The sequence below is a fragment of the Balaenoptera physalus genome (assembly GCF_965194825.1).
Source record: "Balaenoptera physalus genome assembly, chromosome: 19".
Classification (NCBI taxonomy): Eukaryota; Metazoa; Chordata; class Mammalia; order Artiodactyla; family Balaenopteridae; genus Balaenoptera; species Balaenoptera physalus.
The window spans coordinates 2,382,306-2,404,469 of NC_138900.1; the positions used below are offsets into that span (position 1 = coordinate 2,382,306).

At 41.5% G+C, this 22,164-nt stretch overlaps 2 protein-coding genes across 11 annotated transcripts in view; one reads left to right on the forward strand and one right to left on the reverse strand.

The window, feature by feature from the left end:
• Positions 1 to 21,723, reverse strand: part of ZNF582 (zinc finger protein 582) — a 37,183-nt gene extending 15,460 nt beyond the window's left edge. The window contains exons 1-5 of one of the 5 annotated variants that reach the window (XM_082436557.1): positions 21,388 to 21,710; positions 20,003 to 20,091; positions 18,216 to 18,342; positions 17,872 to 17,967; positions 3,149 to 3,440 (exon numbers count right to left, since the gene is read on the reverse strand). In XM_082436557.1, coding sequence (XP_082292683.1) covers positions 3,304 to 3,440; positions 17,872 to 17,967; positions 18,216 to 18,342; positions 20,003 to 20,091; positions 21,388 to 21,400 — 462 coding nt within the window. In that variant the 5' untranslated portion in view covers positions 21,401 to 21,710 and the 3' untranslated portion in view covers positions 3,149 to 3,303. Of the gene's footprint in view, positions 1 to 3,148; positions 3,441 to 7,457; positions 9,902 to 17,871; positions 17,968 to 18,215; positions 18,343 to 20,002; positions 20,092 to 21,387 lie in introns of those variants that run through there. The other 4 variants (XM_082436554.1, XM_082436556.1, XM_082436558.1 and 1 more) reach the window with 4 other exon arrangements.
• Positions 21,724 to 21,846: 123 nt separating this feature from the next.
• ZNF583 (zinc finger protein 583) overlaps positions 21,847 to 22,164 on the forward strand; it is a 38,410-nt gene continuing 38,092 nt past the window's right edge. For 3 of the 6 annotated variants that reach the window (XR_014256510.1, XM_082436523.1, XM_082436524.1), the window contains exon 1: positions 21,849 to 21,970. The gene's annotated coding sequence lies outside the window, so the exon portion shown is untranslated. Of the gene's footprint in view, positions 21,971 to 22,164 lie in introns of all 6 variants that reach the window. The other 3 variants (XM_082436525.1, XM_082436527.1, XM_082436526.1) reach the window with 3 other exon arrangements.

Genomic DNA, 22,164 nt, shown 5'->3' on the forward strand with positions numbered 1-22,164 from the left:
CCAAAAAATCTTTATCAAAGATCTGAAAAAAATAGCCCAGAATTACCAGGCAAAAATCTGAGGAAACTTGAGCTACCAACTCAAAGAGTACTGAAGCTGGTTTGCCCTGAGTACCAATCCTAATTTTAGTTGTCTTAGTCCATTTGGGCTGCTGTAACAAAATACCACAGACTGGGTAAGTTATAAACAACAGAAAATTTTTTCTCACAGTTCTGGAAGCTGGGAAGAATGAGCTCAAGTTGCTGGCACTCAGTGTCTAGGAAATAAATTCTTATGTTGAGCCACCATATTTTGGAGTCAAGCTAAGTTTGCAGCTTAGCTTGAGTCATAAGACAAAAGTAAAGTCAGTTTAAGATGGCATGCGAAAGGAGCCTCATTTTCTCTGTAAACCTTTGAGAAAAGAGTTTAGAAGGAAAACCTCTGAAAGCCAAACAGGTGAGGCTTTTTTTTTTCCCCCCCCTACAATGGCTTACCCCTTCTTCACTCAGCTACTAGGCCACTGTCTCTTCACCACCAACAGCTATTCCCTTGTTCCAACGATCGATCACACTTGGCTTAGAATTGCTAAACTTTCCACATAGGAAAATGAGTGGGACCTGGTCATGCTATTGCTATCCAAATGCCCAGTCCCTTGAGGGGACATGGATACAGCAAAGTAAAGAGAATGGCTTGAAAAATCAGGAAGGTGAAGTTTCAGAAGTAACTCAGACCTATTTCCAGCTTTACAAATCTCAAACTGTTGCTTCCAAAATGCAGTCAAACACTTTAGCACTTCCCTGGAGGGTCAAGAGGGAGGAATCATGATGCTCAGGTGATAGTGAATTATGAGAGGACGGTCTTAACCAACAGCTGAGACTCCTGTCGTTCTCCAGTTTGTACACATCCCTCTGAGTGGCTATGTGTGGGAGGAGAGGGAGGGAATTAGCCACCCACACACACTCTGCTCAAGTGGAGTTGATGGCCACATCTTTGTGGCTATCCTGATAAGAAAAAGTAACATTTTTAGACTTCGAGAGCTGAGTGACCACATGACCCTGAGAGGAGGGGCAAATTTACCTCAGAAAGGGAAAGAGGGCACTATAAAAAATTTTTCTCAGATAGCCTTAATGTATTGAGTCCAATACTAGTTAAATAAATCACCTAACAAACACCCATGGATTTACTCATTTAAAAAAGTATTTGAATGTAATCTGCAAATTTCTTTCTGACAATGCAATTTAAATACAATTATTTTTTGAGAACACATACATCATTGTGAATGTTTAACATTACCACAGACATTTTCCCTTGTTCTGAAAAATTCTTCAAACAATTTTTATTAACTGTAGAGTAATCCACCACATGAATGGACATGAGATTCACGTGTAAGTCTATGACTTGCCCAGTCATTCTTGATTGTAGGGCACTCCTTTTAGATAAGACCTTAAGGTCTTTCCCAGAATCTGCTTCTAGACCAGTGGTTCCAAATTTCTGAGAGGTGGTATACATATATTGAGTCTAAACAGGGTGAGATTGCTGGGGTTGGAAGGGCAGCTGCACCAGTATCCTTAACTTCTCCATGCCTCAGTTCTCTAATCTTTAAACGGGATAGGTGACATTACCTCAAAGTGTTGCTGTGAGGACTGAATTATGTGCTTACTATATTATAGTGCTTGCTACATAGTGATTAGCAAATATATATATGTGTATATATAAATCTGTATGTATATATACACACACATCTATACCTACAGATCTTTCTTCCTCAGTTTACTATGGGGTTATGGCCTGATAACCCCATGGTAAGTTGAAAATATTCTAAATCGAAAATGCAATTAATACACCTAACCTACTGAACATCATAGCTTAGCCTCGCCTACCTTAAACGTGCTCAGACCACTTATATGAGCCTACAGTTGGGCAAAATCGTGTAACACAAAGCCTATTTTATAATAAAGGGTTGAACATCTCAGGTAACTTATTGACCACTGTACTGAAAGTGAAAAATAGACTGGTTGTAAGTGTATCCGTTGTTTACCCTCAGAACCTCCTGGCTGCCTGGGAGCTGCAACTTGCTGCTGCCCAGCATCATGAGAGCATCATAGAGCATAGCACTAAACCAGGAAAGGGTCAAAATTAAAAATTCAAAGTAGAGTTTCTACTGAATGCATATCGCTTTCACGCCATTGCTAAGTGAAAGAATCCTAAACTGAACCATCGTAAGTTGGGGACCATATGTATATATAGATATCTATATCGACATGTATCAGATCTATTTATCAATGGATATCAGTCAGTCTCTATCTTTCTCTAAACACACACACACACTCTCTTCCTGAACTAACTCTAGTCAGGCTCCTCTAGGCCCCAGTCTTGGGCTCTGTCCTTCACCCATTTAGTCCAGTTTTAGGAAGAATTCCCCTAGGTCAGTTTATCAAGAACACCACCACCCGCCCCCATCCTTAACATCGCATCACCCTCGCCAGCCCTCAGCAAGAATCCTATCAAGTCTTTTTAGCCAGATTCTCCCTCTTACCCTTGATGGTTCGTTTTAGTAACCGTATATCCAGTGACACCGCCCCCCTTCACTATAAATCCCCACTTGTTCTTGTATTTGGAATGGAGCCCAGTTATGGACAAAGGTCTCTCACCCTACGGCAATAATTCCTGAATAAAGTTTGCCTTGAGAAGCTTTCGATTCTGTCCGGCTCTGGTATTTTTTGGCAATATACTGGGGAAGGCTCAGATAACTTTGGGAATCCATACAACTATAGTCCTCTTCCTAAGAGAAAAAAAAAAAAAAAGGCAAAACTGCCCCAAACCTTAGGTGGTTTGTGGGGTCTACGAATCCCAGATTAAGAATCTTTAAGAAGGAAAAGACGCTGGGATCCATTTGTGGCTGGACACATTCCCTGCCGCCATGGTCTCTGAGAAACGTAGTCCAGAAGCAGGATAGCCAGAACTTGGTCATCCCATAACCATCCCCGAACCCCCAAAATACCTTCCCTACCACCTATAAAGAGCTCGGCCCCGGCCCCGGGCGGAGCGGAACGTCGACCCGCTCTAACGCGGAAACAATCGCCCGGAAGCAAAACGCGCGAAGGCGCCACAGACGAACCCGCTTCTAAACTCCAGGGAGCTTGGGCTCCTCAGCTGGAGAACACGGAGGCAGCCGAGAGCGGCCCCACCGCAGTGCCTCCTGGGAAATGTAGTCCAGAGCCGGAGGGCCGGTCGCCCGAAGAATGCTGGGAAGACAAACCCGGACCGTGATTGGGCCCCGGCTGCAGTTGGCGTTTGGGAGTGCAGTTTGGCGTGTCGCCCTGGTCAAGCTGGAGCCCGGTCTTCCATCTCCTCAACCTTGGCCCCGTCTGACCGCCCAGAACCGAATCTTCCTCCGTGAGTTCTGCCTGTGGGCCATGACCTGTCCTGCGTACTGCTCCGGGTATGAGCTGTGGGGCAGCCTGTGTGTGACAGAGGGGAGGCTGTGGGTCTGTGACGTGAGACGGTTTGGTCCAAGACGGTGCCAGTGACTGAGGGTGGGGAGAGGCAGGTGAGTGGATACACCTGCCTCTGTGTGGGTGGCGGATGGGATTCTGCGACCGTGGCGGAGCGTGACCGTGCGAGGAGGGCTTTGTATGTGACGTGTCTTTCTGTGTGACCGCAGGTCTTAGAATGTGTGGCCTTGGTTATGTGTGAAAAGTTGGTGTGACTCTCAACCTTCCTTCAGTCTATCAGTGTGACCGGAGTTGTTCAGAAACTGTGTAGGTTTAAGATAATAACATGAATGTGGGTTTCTCTTCGGTTGCCTGTGGGATTGTGATAACTACCTACAGGTTTGCTTTCCCCATTTACAACTAGAGTAATAACTCCAAATTTCTTATTACCCTTAAGTTCTGCAGCAAAGCACAAACATAAAACATGATAAAAACATGACTTTTACATTAAATAAACTCAAAATTATTATAGAGGAAAATTCAAAAGCAGCCTAAAATGTTAAAACATGAAGATGGGTTTCAAAACAATTTCTTATCAATAGTATGGTACGGCCTGTCTTGGCTCTGCCCCAAACACCACAGTTAGTCATTTCCTTTTGCTGATTGGAATGTACCTGCAGAAATTCAGGAAGCCTTGGACTGCAGAATTAGCGTTACCCATCCTGAAGCGCGCATCTAGAATATACATGGCCTGGTCTGCCCACTCTCTGAGGAAGGACGCTTTCCCTCAGAAGGTCTCGAAGCTTGCCCAAGGCAGCAGTTTCTCCCTGAGCCAGACCCAGAACTCAGTTTCTATCCCTTAATATAGTTTTGTTTTCATCTGGCCTCATGGCTTCTGTGATGTCATGAAGCAAATATCTGCTGTCTCTGATATTGCTTTCTCTAAGGAGTTTACCACCTTGATTCCACCCATATGGGGCTGGAATAAATAGAGGAATATTTCCCTGTAGGCCTTGTATTTCATGGAAGGAAATTTTAGAGTCACAGAGATCTGACTAAATACCAACTCAACCACTCACATTCTACAAGTCACTTGTAGTTTGTGGTTTTCAGCAAGTCACTTTTCTACATCTGTCTTATTTTTTCTCCTACAAAGAAAATCTGACTGCAAGGTTATTTTGAGGAATTACTATTACTGATATTAAAAGTGATAAGTTAGCATAAAGAGGTTGAATCTCACACTTTAGTTGTTACTGCATCCCTTTTACATCTTCAAGTTTTTGAATCATGAGGATATACTGCTTATTCAAAATATTAAAGATTTTTAAGCAGAAATAAAAGAGAACAATTGAGAAGTACTAAACCGTATTTAGAAGAAAATTATCTTGGGCTAAAAAAAAGACATGAGATATTTAAACATATCCTGCTAAGTTCCTGAATTCTAAGGATAGAAAGAAACTCTTGCCAGATGCTGGGATGGAAGCAGTTACTGTGGTAGGCAGAATTATGGCCCTCCAAAGATGTCTACATCCTAATCCCAGGAACCTGTGGGTATGTTTTTACATGGCAAGAGGGAATTAAGTAGCAAATAGAATTAAGGTTGTTAATCAACTGACCTTAGGACAAGATTATCCTGGGTTGTCCAGATGAGCCCAATATAATCACAAGGGTCCTTAAAGGTGAAAGAAGGAGGCAGAAGAGTCAGTGTCAGAATGATGCAATGTGTGAAAGACTCAGCTGGCTACTGCTGGCTATGAAGATGGAAAGGGGCCACACCAAGGAAGGTGGGTAGCCTCCAGAAGCTGAAAAGGCTAGGAAATAGATTCTCCCATAGAGCCTCTAGAAGAGAACACAGCCCTGTCAAGACCTTGATTTTGGCCCACTGAGACCTGTTTCAGACTCTGACCTCCAGATAATAAATGTGTGTTGTTTTAAGCTGCTAAGTTTTGATAATTTGTTACAGCAGCAACAGGAAATGAATACATCCCCATAAGCTAAAAGAAACAGACTAGCATTGGGTTCCTCTTCTAGAAGATCAGAAGCCAGAATTCAGTGAAGTGACATCTCTGGATTACTGAGAAAAAAACTATATATAATCCAAGAACATTCGACTAACCAAAAATATAATTTGTGAAGGTCCAAGAAACTCTTTTGGACATATAAGGATTCGGAGAATACCAACTATATAACATTTATTGAGATAAATATAAATACTCAATAAAATAGTCTAACCAAATTGCATTTGAAATAAATCTGTTACCTCAAGACAGGGGAAAACAGTAAAAAAACAGTGGCCAGCAATGAATGTTACTCTGAATACTATATTTAAGTTTAAATGGAAACCATGAAAGGGTCTGACAGTAAGTAATATAAGCATCAAATACAGTAAGTCCCCTACATACGAACCTTCAAGTTGCAAACTTTCAAAGATGCAAACATGCATTTGCATATCCAATCACGTAAGTTAGTTTCATGTGTCTGGCGTACATTGTCATGTGTATACATCCTCTCCAAGTGGTTGTGCTTTTGTGTACTTTACTATGCAGTACTGTGTAGAGTACAGTAGTACAGTATCTTTATTTTAAGCCCAGGATGTCTGGAAGCAAGCGTAAAAGCAGCGGTGATGAAACTGGTAAGAAGCGCCAGCTGTTGTACTGTACTACAACACTTTTCAAGGTACTGGAAGATAAAAACTTTTATTTTTGTGTTTGTTTTTTATGTATTATTTGTGTGAAAAGTATTATAAACCTATTACAGTACGGCACTATATAGCCGATTGTGTTAGTTGGGTACCTAGGCTAACTTTGTTGGACTTACGAACAAATTGGGCTTACGAACATGCTCTCGGAACGGAACTCGTTTGTATGTAGGGGACTTACTGTAAATAAGAGTAAAACTAAAAGCTCTGGACTATGAGTTTTCATTAGGTTAGTAAAATGGAGGAAATGTTAAAGAACAGGCTGTGAAGGAAGGGAAAGAGAAAGCAAGGATGGTCTCTTCTCAGAGGAGAGTAGCAAAGAAAACTAATGATGGGTTAGAAAGTATAACAGTGCTCTCATTCTTCCCAATAATGATTAAGAATGGGGAGATAACCACTACCCTAAGCACAGTGGGAAGTTCCAATTTAGCAAGAGAAAAGGAACATAAGGAAAAGACCAAGAAAACATAAATAGTACAAAGTAAAGTAAAATGAAAGGAATAAGGTGGAGTTATTACACTAAATAAAAATGTGAATTTCCCTACAGAAAAAGAAATTTGTATTTTGAGTTATTAAAAAATTAGCTATATTTTTTTTATAAGAAATAACTAAAATGACAGGGGTTGAAAATAAATGGATGGGCAAAAACATACCAAGTAAACAAGGATAAATCATTATTATTAGTGTTACACAGTATGGAAATAAAATACCAAAAGGATTATACTAGGCCAAGGTTGGCAAACTTCTTATCTAGAGGGCCAGATAGGAAATAAATAGGCATTGTGGCCATAGTCCTTGTTGCAACCACTCAGCTCTACTGTTGTAGACAATATGTAAATAAATGAACATGACTGTGTTCCAATAAAACTTTATTTATAAAACAGGCAGCAGGCCAGATTTGGTTTGTTGACCCCTACACTTGGCAGAGTAGGATATTGTTAAGTGATAAAAGTATGATTCTTAAATAGGGGTTAAGTTATATGTCTTTATAGGTCCAACAACATAAAGTAAAAAATCTCTGGATATTCAAGATTGTGGTTAAAAAATTCAATTTTAGGAAATTCTGATCCAGTATACCAAATTATGTAAGAATGTGGAGAATTTTATCATTATAATCTACTGGCTTAAATAGAACCTTGTATCCAAAAAAGAATATACATTATTTTTCAATGTTATGGAACATATACAAAAATCAATCCTGTACTTAGCCACAAAGAAAAATGTTAAATACAAAAAAGTAGATACTTTCAGGCCACATTTACCAACCATAATAAAATAAAATTTGAAGTTACATCATTTAGGATGCTTTCAGCTGCAAGTTTACAAAATATCCAACTAAAAGTAACTTCAGCAATAAAGGTTTATTTTTCTTAGATAACAAGGCATCTAAGAGACAGTTCCAAATTGGCCTCATAGCTCAGTGTTAGGGTGCTGGGTCAGCTTCTTTGAGGTCCTCTCTTTTCTGCTCTTGGTTCCAAGATGGCTGCAGCAGCTCCAGGCATCAAGTTCTCAGAGGAAAATGTTTAAAAGCAAGAAATGAAAGAGGAGGGAGTCTTCCTAATGTATCTGTCTCTTCTGAATGAGGAAGATCTTTCCCAGAAGGCCCTGTAGATCCCTAGAACATACTGGCCATACACTGGAACATCTGGGCCATCTTGAGCTGCAAAGCGGGCTGAAAATTAGCATGTGACATCTGCAGCTTCTAAGACGACACAGATGCTGCCAATAGGAATGGGAATTGGGTATGGCTGCTAGGTAGGCAACCAACCCCTTCTGTCTGTGATAAGTTATAAAAGATAATATAAAACAACCTGGAAACTAAGAAACAGTCTCCTAAATTTAGTTTACTCTTGGATCAGAGAGAAATAAAAAATGAGATTATTGTAGGATAACCACTTCCTATTTCATCATTTTCTGTTTTTGTTTTCTGTTAATTTATTCATCATCAGGGTGTTTGGTATTCTCTTTTCTGGCTTCTTAAATAGTACATTTAGTATATTTGAGTACTGTCTTTCAGGTTTTCATGTTTTGCATATAATTAAAGGCCGTAAAAGTTCCTCTGAGTAACTTCAGCCACATCACACATTTCTTGACATGTAAAAACTCTCATTGTCATTCTGTTCATTACCACTGATGGTAACTGCATGACTTAGTTTCTTGTTAACCCAAGAGTAATTTGGCTTTTTTTTTTTTTTTCTTTTTAATTGCCAATAAAATTCACACTTGGCTATTGTTAAAATTATTACACTGTGGTGAGAAAATGTGATTCTGGTGTGTGTTAGAGACAAAATTTTTTCCAACCTTTTCATCTTTGACAATCATGGTCTAAAAAATTTGCATCCATATAATTTTTCTTCAATATGAATTTTATTACTCAGGATAAAGGACAACTCTGAATAAAGGAATTCTCACTTGCATTACATTCTTCAAGTCTTTCTCCAAGATATAAAGAGTAAGTTGTGATTAGCCTAAGCTAATGGACTCTTCCCATTATTTCCATTCATATGGTTGCTTGCTAACATAAATTCTCTGATGATTAATAAGGGATAAGTGCTGATGGAAGGTTTTTCTACATTTATTAAATTCACTTGTGTTTCTCTATTATGTATTCTCTGATGTTGAACGGTAGTTGAGTCATGATTTAAAGTCCTCCCACATTCCTTATATTCATAGGGCTTTTCCTCAGTATGAATTACCTGATGTTGAATCAGTTGTGAGCAATGGCTGAAGGCTTTCCCACATTCCTTACATTCATATGGTTTCTCACCCGTATGAATTCTATAATGTACAGTAAGATGTGAGACCCGTTTGAAAGCCCTACCACATACCTTACATTGGTAGGGCTTCTCTCCTGTGTGAATTCTCTGATGTTGCTTAAGTTGTGAGTTCACCCTAAAGGCCTTCCCACATGCCTTACATTCATAGGGTTTTTCACCAGTATGAATTCTCTGATGTCGAATAAGAGTTGAGCCTTGATTAAAGGCCTTCCCACATTCTTTACATTCATAGAGTTTCTTGCCAGTGTGAATAGTGTGATGTTGAATCAACTGAGAACGATGACTAAAGGTCTTCCCACATTCCTTGCATGCATAGGGTTTTTCACCAGTATGAATTCTATAATGTACTTTAAGATGTGAGATCCGATTGAAGGCCTTGCCACATTCCTTACACTGATAGGGTTTCTCACCAGTATGAATTCGTTGATGTTCAATCAACTGTGAGCTTCGACTAAAGGCCTTTGCACAATCCTTACATTCATAAGGTTTCTCACCAGTATGAACTCGCTGATGTTGTATGAAATTTGAACCAGAATTGAAGGCCTTTCCACATTCCTTACATTCATACGGTTTCTTGCCAGAATGAATATTCTCGTGTTGAATTAGTCGTGAGCCATATTTAAAGGCCTTCCCACATTCCTTACATTTGTAGGGTTTCTCATTAGTATGAATCCCTTGATGATTAATAAGGAAGTCCTCTTGCCAGAAGTCTTTTCTACATTCATTATATCCATAGGGTTTTTCTCCAATATGAATTTTCTGATAAAAAGTAAGAGATGCTTGCTGGTCAAAAGTGGACATTTCTTCATTATCGATTATCATTTGACTCAAACGTCCATCTGGATTTCCCTCTTGCCTGTCAAACTGACTTCTGCATTCCCAATCATCTTGGAAACTTGAGCACTCAAAACCATAACTTGTAAGGCTTTCCATTATCTGCCACCGGGGTGATTGTACTTCATAACTGTGCTGCTTTGGAGATAATACCTTAGTATCATACCTGGACTCCAGTACTGAAAAAGAACAAAACAAGTATGTATTTGTTTTTTCCTTTTCCAGAAAAAGTAACTTCTATAGTAAAAACTGGAAAATTCAGACTCAGGATAATATCTGTAAGCTCTTGAATGTGACTAAGAAATTAGAAAATGGAGTAGAACAGAGAAAGAGGAAATAGCATAAATTGAGATGAATGAGGTAATCAGAGAGATTTTAAGAGTAGTTCTAAAATGTTAGTGTGGCTCAGAATCACCACTGAACCATGGTTTTAAAAAATGAATATTTCTATGAAACCCTAGAAAAGACACATATGAGTAACAGAAAGCAAATCATTTGTTGCCAGGGGCTGGGGGGTATGAGTAATTTTGTGGGAAAGAGCATAAGGGAACTTTTCAGGGTGATAAATATGTTCTCTGTCTTTTCTGTGGTGGTGGTCATGTAAGTGTACACATTTGTTAGTAGCCACTAAAATACTGTACTTAAGATGCATGCATTTAATTTAATATAAATTATACCTCAATAAAGTAGACTTTTAAAAATGATGGAGAGGGGTGACTGGATACTTCTCTGGCCAGAGGAACATGATGCTGTATCTGCTTGACAGGGGATGTGGTGGTATAGGAGGGCTATTTTCACATGTCCACTGGAAGGTGTAATAACACAGCTGTGGTCTTCTGCTGTGATGCTTTCTGTCTCTGAAGTTTAGCTGAACACCGTGGCTAGAGCTAATGTCAGCTGGACCAGTCTCTCCTGGACTTTTCCACTGCCTAAAAGTGACCTTGGAAAAAGGAGGGCCTTGTTCCTTGTTTAGAAGATTAGGTCCAAATTTAATGGGGGTGGCCTCTTCCAGAGCAATATTCTTTGCTGGTTATTCAAACTGCAAGGAAAGGCTGAATGGTGTATTTAATCTTGATTCTACCTGGTACATGATTTCCATACAGTGGCCCGTTTTACTGCAATCACAGAAATCAGTCCCATTTAGTTAACAAAGAATTGGTTGCAGCTTCATGCAAGGAACTATGGGCAAAAGTGAATGGGTGCTTTTGAATGTGTTCATAAGTTATAGACAGAAGGCCAAAGGGGACTTTATAGGGGCACGTCTGCTTCCTGTGGTAGCATATCAGAGACCACTATTGGTTTTTTTGTGAAATTATTAAGCAAAAACTACTGAAATAAAAGATTACTTTGACAATGCAAGATGATGAAAAGTCTGTGAAAGAAGTATCAATTTTCTGGGAATGATGCTGCTGTCACCTCAGAAATTTGCACCACGTGAAGTTGTAAGAACAAAAAGAATGAAAAGAGCAAAAAGTAGAGGTATTGTGTGAAAAGAGCAAAAGTAGAGGTATTTTTTCAGACACCATGTTTGGTTGTTGAAGAGGGAAGCTCTCTTTACGGGTCTCTTTACTGTGCTCTAACAACTGTGCTAAGACAGATTCCAAACACATCCATTATAATGGCCACCTATGAACTGGTGGTCCATCTACTCAATGGTTAGCAACATCTGGCTGCCATCCTACAAAGAAGGGACCAAAAGATTGCAGTGGACCATGGAATATTAAAGCCAGCCTGGTGGACAGAAGAAAATTAGTTTGGGAATGTAACTATGCCCTAATGGAAATCTGGTTTTAGGAATTAAAGTGATAACACATTACTTGGTCTTTTTGGCAATGTGAAAAAAACTGCTGCCTCTAAGGACATGCCATTAAAAGCACTCCTCTCTCCAAACTGCCATATTTTCTGTCACAGACATCAGACACAGTTGAGTTTTGCTGATTTATGGCGGTCAGAGTACAGTGTTTATTCCATGAGCACTTTGCACTCATCTGAATTAAGCCATCTCTAATCATATATTGTGCTATAACTATACAAAGATAGTACTAATTTTCTAATTTCTGGCTTCTGTTCTACTGCTTGTAAAGTTGCAAAATAGCAACAATAATAATGAGGTCCTCTGTATTATTTTTATATTTTCCTGATAGGATCTGGTGCAGTTTTTAGAAGTTGATTATTTAGCATTAGTAGTTACTGTTTTTAACAACCAATGAAATAATGTCTAAAAATCTTATGTATAGTCTTAGCATTAAAATGTTTTGGTTTCCTCATATGGAAACTCGAAGGATCCCAAATGGCCTAAACAATCTTGAAAAGGAAGAACAAAGTTGGCGGCCTCTCTCACTTCCTTATTTCAAAGCATATAAAGAGCCACAGTAATCAAAACAGTGTGGTACTGGCATAAAAGAAAACATAAAGACCAGTGGAACAGAACAGAGAGCGCAGAAGTAAACCCATATACATATTGTCAAATGACCTTCAACAAGGATGCCAAGACCACACAATGAGGAAAGGACAGTCTCTTCAACAAATGGGGCTGAGGAAATTGGATATCCACATGCAAAAGAAAGAAGCAGGACCCTTACTTTATACCACATTTTTTAAAATAACTCAAAATGGATTAAAGACCTAAACCTAAGACCTAAAACTATAAACTAGAAAACATAGGGGAAAAGCTTCATGACACTGCATCTGGCAATGGTTTCTTGGATATGGTACCAAAAGCACAGGCACCAAAAGCAAAAATAGACAAATGGGACTATATCAAACTTAAAAACTTCTGTGCATCAAAGGAAAAAAATCAACACAGTGAAAAGGCAACCTACAGAATGGGAGAAAATATCTGCAAACCATATAACTGGTAAGAGGTTAATAGACAATATAAAGAACTCCTAAAACTCAACAAAAAACCCAAATAACCTGATTTTAAAATGGGCAAAGGACTTGAGTAGACATTTCTCCAAAGAAGACATATAGATGGCCAACAGGCGTATGAAAAGATGCTTAACATCACTAATCATTTGAGAAATGCAAATCAAAACTATAATGAGATACTGCCCCACAGCCATTAGGATGGCCACTATTAAAAAAAAAAAAAAAGTGTTGATAGGGTGTGGAGAAACTGGAGCACTTGTGCACTGTTGGTGGGAATGGAAAATGGTGCCATCACTATGGAAAATAGTATAGTGGCTCTTAAAAAAAGTTAAAAACAGAATTACCATATGATCCAGAAATTCTACTTTTGGGTATATATCCAAAAGAATTGAAAGCAGAATCTGAAAGAGATACCTGCACACCCATGTTCACTGCAACTTTATTCACAATAGCCAAGAGGTAGAAGCAACCCAAATGTCCATTGACAGATGAATGGATTAAAAAATTGTGGCATATACATACAGCCTTAAAATGGAAGGAAATCCTGTCACATGCTACATTATGGGTGAACCTTAAGGACATCAAGCCAAGTGAAAGAAACCAGACACAAAAGGCCACATATTGTATGATTTATGCAAAATATCCACAATAAGCAAATCCATAGAGACAGCAGATTAGTGGTTGCCAAGCACTGGGGGGAAGGGGGAATGAGGAATGACTGCTTAATGGGTATGGGTTTTTTCTGGGGTATGTCTAGGAAAAACACACTTGTCAACACCATTCTACTCTCCATACTTCACTTCTGACACTTCTGGTCACCAAATGTGTGTGGGTTTTTCGCTTACACCAAGCAGCCCTCCATCTCTCTGGTAGATACTGATTGGGCAACCTACAAATTCATTTCTGACACTATCTTTCTGCAGATCTCACAGATTAAGGGCTCAGTCTCACAAGACTGCCCCTACCAGTGCCCCACCCCCCACAAATGGAAGTTCCCACAACCCCTTCCATGGGTTTTAATCATTTGCTAGAATGGCTTGCAGAATTTAGGAAAACAGTTTACTTACTATATTACCAGTTTATTACAAAGGATGTAACTTACGACCAGGAAAATAGAAGAGATGCATCGGGCAAGATGTGGGGAAAGGCTGTGGAGCTTCCATACCACATCTGGGCACCCCACCCTCCCAGCACCTCCATGTGTTCGGCAAACTGGAAGCTCTCTGAACCCCATACTTCAGGGACTTTTATGGAAACCTCACTATGTAGGCATGATTGATCAAATCATTGGCCATCAGTGACTAACTCAACCTCGAGCACCCCCTTCCCTGGGGTTGGGGGTGGAGCTGAGAGTTCCAACCCTTTAATCACATAATTGGTTCCCCTCTCAACCAGCCCCCATCCTGAAGCTATCCAGGAGACCCGAGCCACAAGTCATCTAATTAGCATATAAGAAGACACTTATGACTTCGGAGATTCCAAGGGTTTTAAGACTTGTGTGCCAAAAAACAGGGATGAAGAACAAATATATATTTCTTATTATAAATCACAATATCACAGGGTGATAAAAATATTCTGAAACTAGATAATGGTGAATGTACTAAATGCCAATGAACTATACACTTTAATAAGTTGAATTTTGTTATGTATATTTTACCATAACTTTAAAAAATTAGAAAACATTTTCCATAAAAACTATAAATGACCACAACTGGCTCAAGAAATGCAACACTTGAATGTTAGATTCAGTATTCAGTATCAGGAGTTCAGTATTAGGAAACCTATTCATATAATGCAGATTTTGTAGATGGAAAGAAAAAAAACTTAATAAAATATGAAAAGGTGGATCTTCTTTAACCTAAGAAAATATCCCTATCTCATTCCTATGGCTGATATTATGCTTAATGAAGGACACTAAAAATATTCCTATTAAGGTCAAGAACAAGATTAGTACGTAAAACCCCTCTTAACAGTGTTCTGTGGGTACTACATAATCAGCATCCTAATCAGGCAAGAGAAAAAAACCTGCAAGGTATAAAAATGTAAAAACATTATCACCATTTGCAGATGATATAATCGAATACTTGGAAAGCTCAAGAGAGTTACATAAAAAACTGTCATAAACAATGAGAAAATTCAGTAAGTTGGGTTTGCTACAAAATTCATCTGAAGATGTGAATGGCTTCTGTCATATATAAAAAAATAAACCAGTTGGAGTATAAAATGGATGAATGCCATATTAGTCTATACTATAGATTATGCCAGTAACAGCAATAAATATAAACTACCTAGGAATAAATGTAATAAGACACATACAAGATCTATATAAAGAAAATGTTAAAACCTTAATCAGGGATGGACATAAATGAAAGGAAAAGCCTGTCATGTTCTTCAATAGAAGACTCCGCATAATAAAATCAGTTTTCTCCTAAATTAATCTATAAATTTACAGTGATCGCAGTAAGAAAAATTGCATGATTTTATTTTTTTTGAAAGCAAATATTCTGATTCTAGGGTTTGGATAGAAAAGTAAATGAGACTAGCCAGGAAAACTCTGAAAAATAAGAATGAAGAGGCACTAATTCTACCAGATATTTAAAACATTTAAACTCTTAATAAATTAAAACCATAATGGTATAGACACATGGTTAGAGAAATTAATGGGCTAGAACAGAAAGTCCAAAAATAGATCCAAATACAGAGGTGATAAAGCAGATGACAAAGGTGGCTTTATACATTAGTGGTGAAGAGATAAATGCTGTTTCAATAAGTGGATAAGAATCTGGAAAATAACATGAAATCACACCTTACACTGGGAAAAATTCCATATGGGTCATAAATTTCATCATAAATAAGCTAGAAAAATATCACAGGAGACTCATAACCTCAGAGGGTGAAGTTCTCTTTAAATATGACACAAATCCACATATCTAAGGAGTAAACAAATTGAGCACCTCAAACAAACAAACACATGCTGTCAAAACTCAAACGACAAAAGCAAAAAAATCTGTTCTGTGACATTTCAGGTGTGGTAGGCAGAATAATGGCCTCCCAGAGATGCCCATGTCCTAATTCTCGGAACCACAAATATGTTAGGTTACACGGCAGCACACAGCTTCTCTCCCCATGTTCACTCCACCCCTGATCTCACTCACTCCAAGGGGCCAACTACCACTTCAACGTGGATGAATCTACGACATCAGTAACGCTTAGTTCTTAGCTTCCCATTTGAAATTCTCTTGAAGGCTGCAGAAACTGTTTATGGACATGATTTTGGTCTCGTGTCACACTGTAGCTTTGGGTCTGATCAGGGAAGATTTTGCCCGCCCCCCAGGGGACACTTGGCAATGTCTGGAGACATTTTTGGCTTCACAAGTGAAGGGAGGCCAGGGAAGCTGCTAAACATCCTGCAATGCACAGAATGACCCCCCCTCCACCCTGGCCCCAGCAAAGAATTATCCCACTCAAAACGTCACCACCACTGAGGCTGAGAAATCCCCCGTCCAGCACAGGAGGACCCCAGGCAGAAGGGACAGCAAGGGGAGAAGCCTCGAAACAGGAATACGCTTGACGTTTCAAAGCCAGGATGCATACACTTGTATTGTCTGCTTCCGTGCTCCCATGGCAGAGCTGAGTACTTGCGACAGAGACCACAGAGCGGGCAAAGCCTGAAATACTTACTGTCTGGACCTTTAAACAAGACATTTGCCAACCTCTATGTTAATGCAACAGCAAAGAGGCTCGTGTGGCTGTAACCGAGGCAGCAACATGGAGGGTGGTAGGAAATGAAATCAGAGTGGAGGCTGCAGGGCAGATTCTGTAGAGCAACTTAGTCCAACACAAGTTTCTGTGATACTGAAAATGTTCTATTCTGCACTGTCCAGTAGGGCAGCCACTAGCTACACAGGGCTACTCAGCATTGGCACTGCGGCTAGGGCAACTGTGAAATGGAATTCTACGTTTCATTTTAGTTAAAATTTAAAGAGCATGTGTGGCTGATGGCTACGGTACAGACACAGAGCCTTCTGGGCCATCGTATGGGTTTTGGGTTTTCTCTTGAGTGATGGGAAGCTATGGGCAGGTTTTGAGCAGAAATGTGATACACCCTCACTGAAGTTTTGAGACGGTCCGGCTGCTGTGTGGAGAAGGCACCGTAGCGGACAACAGTGCAGGCAGAGGCACGGGGAGGAGGCTACTGCAGTAGTCCAAGTGGTGCTGGGGATGTGGGTGGTAGCAGTGTTGTTTGTTGGTGAGAAGTGGTTAAATTCTGGTTATATTTCAAGGCAGAGTGAACAGGATTTCCTGACAGACTGAATACATGTGTGAGACAGAAAAGTCAAGGGTGCTTCAGCAGTTTTTGACTTGAGCAATCAGAATAGAGTCCCCTGTTACTGAAGTGCAGAAGAAACGGGGGAGAGTATACTTGTTAGGAAGGATCAAGGACTCCCTTTTGGACTTAAGCTCAAAGTGTCTGGTGAGTATCCAAGTGGAGTTGATAAGGCTGTAGGATATAGGTATCTGGAGTTTTAAGGGAGAAGCTGAACGTGAAGGTAATAATTTGTGTTGTCCAAAAGAACTTTCTCCAGTGATGGGAATATTCTGTATCTGCATTGTCCAATACTGTAGCCACAAGCCACCAAATAGCTACGGAACATTTGAAATGTGGCAAGTGCAACTGAGGTACTGAATTTTAAAGTGTATTTAATTGTAGGGAATTCCCTGGCAGTCCAGTACTTAGGACTCCATGCTTTCACTGCCAAGGGCCCAGGTTTGATCCCTGGTCCGGGAACTAAGATCCCACAAGCCACGCGCCATGCCCCCCCCCAAAAGTATTTAATTGTAATGAATGTAAATTTCAATGGCCACATGTGGCCAGTGGCTCCATATTAGACAGCACAGGTGTGAGTATGTATAGCATGGTCATGGAGAAGGTCCTGGGGAATGGAAATAAACAGAAGAGGCCTAAGTCTGAGCCCTGGGGTGCTCCAGCTTTTACAGAAGCTGAGAAGATCCACCAAAGGAGGTTGAGGATGGTTAATGAGGTAGGTGAGAACAAGAGGTAGTGATGACCCAGATACACATAAATGTTTCAGGAAGGAAGGAACAACCACTTTTGTCAAATGCTGCTGATAAGCTAAGGAAGACGATGACCGAGACCAGACCTCTGAGTTTGGCAACTTGGAAGGAAAATTTTCTAACCCAAAAGGGCTGCCTCCTCGCCAGCCAGCCAGACACTTATCTGCAGTGGGTTCTCTCTCCCCACACATGCCTCACTCACCTGGGCACTGGCCTCCTGTCGCTACTTTCTCCACCATCCAGGGCTCTCTGCCTTGTTCCAGGAAGGAGATCACATCAGGTTTGGAAATGGCAAAACCTGGATGTGAGAAAAAAACATGCCACGCAGTTACAGTGCGGGGCCCCAGAGTTCAGACCCAGGGCCTGGTTATCGAGGAGGGGAAGTTGCAGGACGGGCCAGGGGAACATGTGAGTCACCTGAAGGCTGGGGAAGATGTAGCTTCAGGCCATAGAGCTACCCTTTAACCAATCAAAAGACACCCCAGAATTGACAAGAAGGAACAGATGTGCCCAGGGGTAACCTCCAAACTGACCACATCGCCTTACCCAGTGAGACCAGGTTGCTATAGATCTCCAACATCACATCTCTGTACAAATCCCTCTGAGCAGGCGCCAGCTGTTCCCATTCTTCTTGGGAGAAGACTACGGCCACATCCCTGAACAAGTCTGAACCCTGGAACAACAGGCAGGTATGTTATATGTGTATTTCAAGGAAATGTTTTTCGCTGGGATGAGAGGAGATGGAGGAGGTCTCTACAAGAATGGGGTGTTCTGGTGAAAAAGAAGGCTGGGGCTGGAGGCCTTGGATGTGAACAAGTGACAGGAAAAGATGCGCACAGGTAAAAGAGAGGTTCAAATATTCTTGAACTTCCCTTTTTAATACAAACCAAAGCTCTTGTACTCAGTTCTGGGATGAAAATTAAAATCCAGCCAAATGGAGTTGCTCAGTTGTGACAGTATAATCAAGCACACTGCCTATTCTGTCCTCGGTATATGATAAATTCTCAATGTGAAACCTATCATTTGTACTTTTATGGAGTAACAACAACAAAACCCAACAATTTTTGGTAGACTTTCCCCAAAATGTTTTATTAAAAAATATTTTCTATCTTAGAAAACAGAACTTTCATTTAAGTCAAGAATTGCTTCAAGATGTAGGCTCATTATGTGAAAGCGTATCACAAACATTTTTCCTTATGAGAAAAATCTTCAATGAAGATTACTTTATTAGCTGTACAATTTTCTATCAAGTGAAATAACTGACTCAACCATTCTCTTCCTTTGGATGCAGAGGTCTCCAAGGTCAGATCTCTTAAGGCTGGTTCAAAACTATGACTATGCAGATTCTGAACAATTTATCCATCTATCTGATGGATAGATGGATAGATCTATCTGAACATCTATCCATCTATCTATCTTTCAGTCCTCAGCTCTGCACTTTGCTTGCTTTTAAGCTCAAGAAGCAGATGGAGAATGACCAAGATTCCAATGCTCTGTTCAACCCCAAACTGGACCTTAATTTTGGCATCTTAATCTCTCCTAGATTCCCAGCTAAACTTCAGTTACACACCCAGTTGTCAATACAGGAGATGTCACCCCCCCCCACACTGAAATTGAGACCAACCAATACCAGCTTCCCTGCTTTTTTGTGTGTGATCCCTCATCAGTAGCCATCACCATTTCATCAAACCTCAGTTCCTATAAGGGATGCTCTCGTTTTGTGTAAGGAAATGCATTTCTTCTCCTTCTGGCCTCCCAGCAAAATACCAAGCCAACAGAAGATATGGAATGCTATATAGAATGAATCCGTGTGGGCATTGATCAGAGTGGATGGGGCCATGGGAGAGGGTACTAGCTGCCTGGTCTTTTTTTTTTTTTTTTTTTTTTAATTTTTGGCTGTGTTGGGTCTTTGTTGCTGTGCGTGGGCTTTCTCTAGTTGTGGCGAGTGGGGGCTACTCTTCATTGTGGTGCGTGGGCTTCTCATTGCAGTGGCTTCTCTGGTTGAGGAGCACAGGCTCTAGGTGCACGGGCTTCAGTAGTTGTGGCACGTGGGCTCAGTAGTTGTGGCTAGCGGGCTCTAGAGTGCGGGCTCAGTAGTTGTGGTGCACGGGCTTAGCTGCTCCGCGGCATGTGGGATCTTTCCGGAGACCAGGGCTCGAACCCGTTCCCCTTCGTTGGCAGGCGGATTCTTAACCACTGCACCACCAGGGAAGCCCTGCCTGGTCTTTTTATTCCCTAAAATGGGAACCTCTGAGAACCAGATTCTTGGATGGAACCCAGGTAGGAAGCTTCAGGATAAGGAAAGCAAATATTTACATGATTTTAAAACTCACAAGGGACATGACTGTCAAAATTTCATGGGTTGATGGGTCCTCCTCCTGGTTTCTCTCTTGGGGAAGGGCAGAGTCCTGAGATGGCAGAGCTGAGGGAGGAAAGAGCAAACATGAGAGGCTAGGCTTGCTTCACAGCTCCCAGAATGCCACGGTGACAAATGCCCACCTCCTTTACTCCCCACCCCCCAAAATTAGAGGGAGCTGGGACAAACTGTGGCCTTTTCCCAGCTCCACCCTGTTAACTGATGCAAATCTGAGGTGGGGATGCTCAGACCTGGTCCAGTGACTGAGGATGGTGTCCCAAGGACAAGGAAGGCCGTCCTTAGGCCAGGGAGCAAAGCCTGCCTGATCTGCATCAGCCCAGCCCACAATGAAACCTTCCCAGAACCAAAGCATTTAACTGTCTCATTCCCACAATGTAACACCTTTGGAAGTCTCCCTGGCTCTTACCCTAACTTCCTAACTCACAAAGAACCTTACAGCCATACGTAAGGCCAGGCAGACACCATTTTGTGGACCTTGCCTGAGTCAACAAATGTTTGCAGTGGGCAAATTAGATGGAGCAGGCCCCGTACTCCATTATCATCACATAAACGTGCCCCTGCACAGAGATATAACAGTGAGCAAAACTGTGTGCACAATATTTGCTGAAAAAACAGAACCAAAGATTAGTACCTAACAGTTCACAAGTAGGCAAGTGGTTGAATCATTTTTGGCACAGCCGTATGATGGATGCCAAGCAACTATCAAAAATGATGTGGAACAACATCAACTGACAAATATATTCACAACTGGACCCTTTGTACAACAAGAGAACATTCAGCAAAAGAAGTCAGACCCACCCACCTACTGACACACAGGCTAACCCACACCCCCCCCAAAAAAAAACCCAAAACTGGAATGGAAAACCACCAAGTGTTAACAGTGATGCCATTTAACCACTTCCTGAGTTCATCAGTAAAACCACAGTATTTTATAAAAGAGCTTAGGACAGTTCCTGGCATGTTACAAATATTTAATTCTAAGTAATGTGTAAATGAAATAATGATAAGTGTTCCTTAATATCATGTAGAACTTTTTCCATATGACCACTTTTTTTTAAAGCATATTTGTATTATCTATAAATAGTCTATTACAGAGGTGGCCCGTGATTTACTCAACCATTTCCCCACGGTTGGACAAATTTTCAACAAGATCCTCTAAATTGTCTCCAAGTTGTTCCTTCTAAACTAGTGGTTCCAAATCTTCTGGGGTCTTGCAACTCGTTGACAATCTCATGAAAAAAGACTTCGCCCCAGATCTTTTAAAAAGCACGCGTAAGAATAAACGCAAAACATCCGTAAATATTTTCTGGAGGTGGGGACCCCCCCAACAGACACACCCACCTAAGGGGTCCATGGACCCGGGCTATGAGCCCTGACGCCGACAGGGGGCGCAAGCAGGGCGCGCGCCGCGGGGGACGATGGGAAGTGTAGTCCAGAGCCGGGAAAGCCGCACACCGACGATGAAGCGAGACGTTCGTGTTCTTCCCAGGCCCGCGACCCGCCTGGCCGCGGCGCCCAGTCCTGCGTGGACTCCGGAGCGCTTGGCAAGCTCCGAAGCCCCTCACCTGCCGCCTCCTCGGGTCCAGTTGCCCCCGTGGTCGCGCCCCGCGCAGCCCCAGGTGCGCTTCCCCCTCCGTACCGGCGGACACGGGAGCCGGAAGACAGCGCAGACGCACAAAGCCCCTCGGCTGATGTGTCGCGATTGGGCCAGCGCCGCAGTCTCTTCTGGGAAACGTAGTCTCCAGGCTTAAAGGCCGGAACCAAACCGCAAGGCCGCGTCTCGCGATGCTTCGGGTGGGCGGGGTGCTTGCGTGCGTGGGAGACCGTCGGGGTTACGGCATAGCGTGTAGGGTTCCCTGAGTCGCAGGGCGAGGGTCGGTCCGTTGGGCCCGTTGTCTGCGTGTGACTGTCTCGCTGATTGCAGGTGAGTGTGTGTGAGTGTGACTGGGCGCGCCGTGTTCGGGTCTCACTCGGTCGTTGAGTGTGTGACTGGGACCGTTAAACGCCAGGTACACGTTTGTGTGTGGCTGTGTGGAAGTGGTATATGACAGAATTTTTCTCGTCTATTGTTAAATCACCGTTGCCGTGGAACAGCTATTTTATTGAAAGATTTGGAGG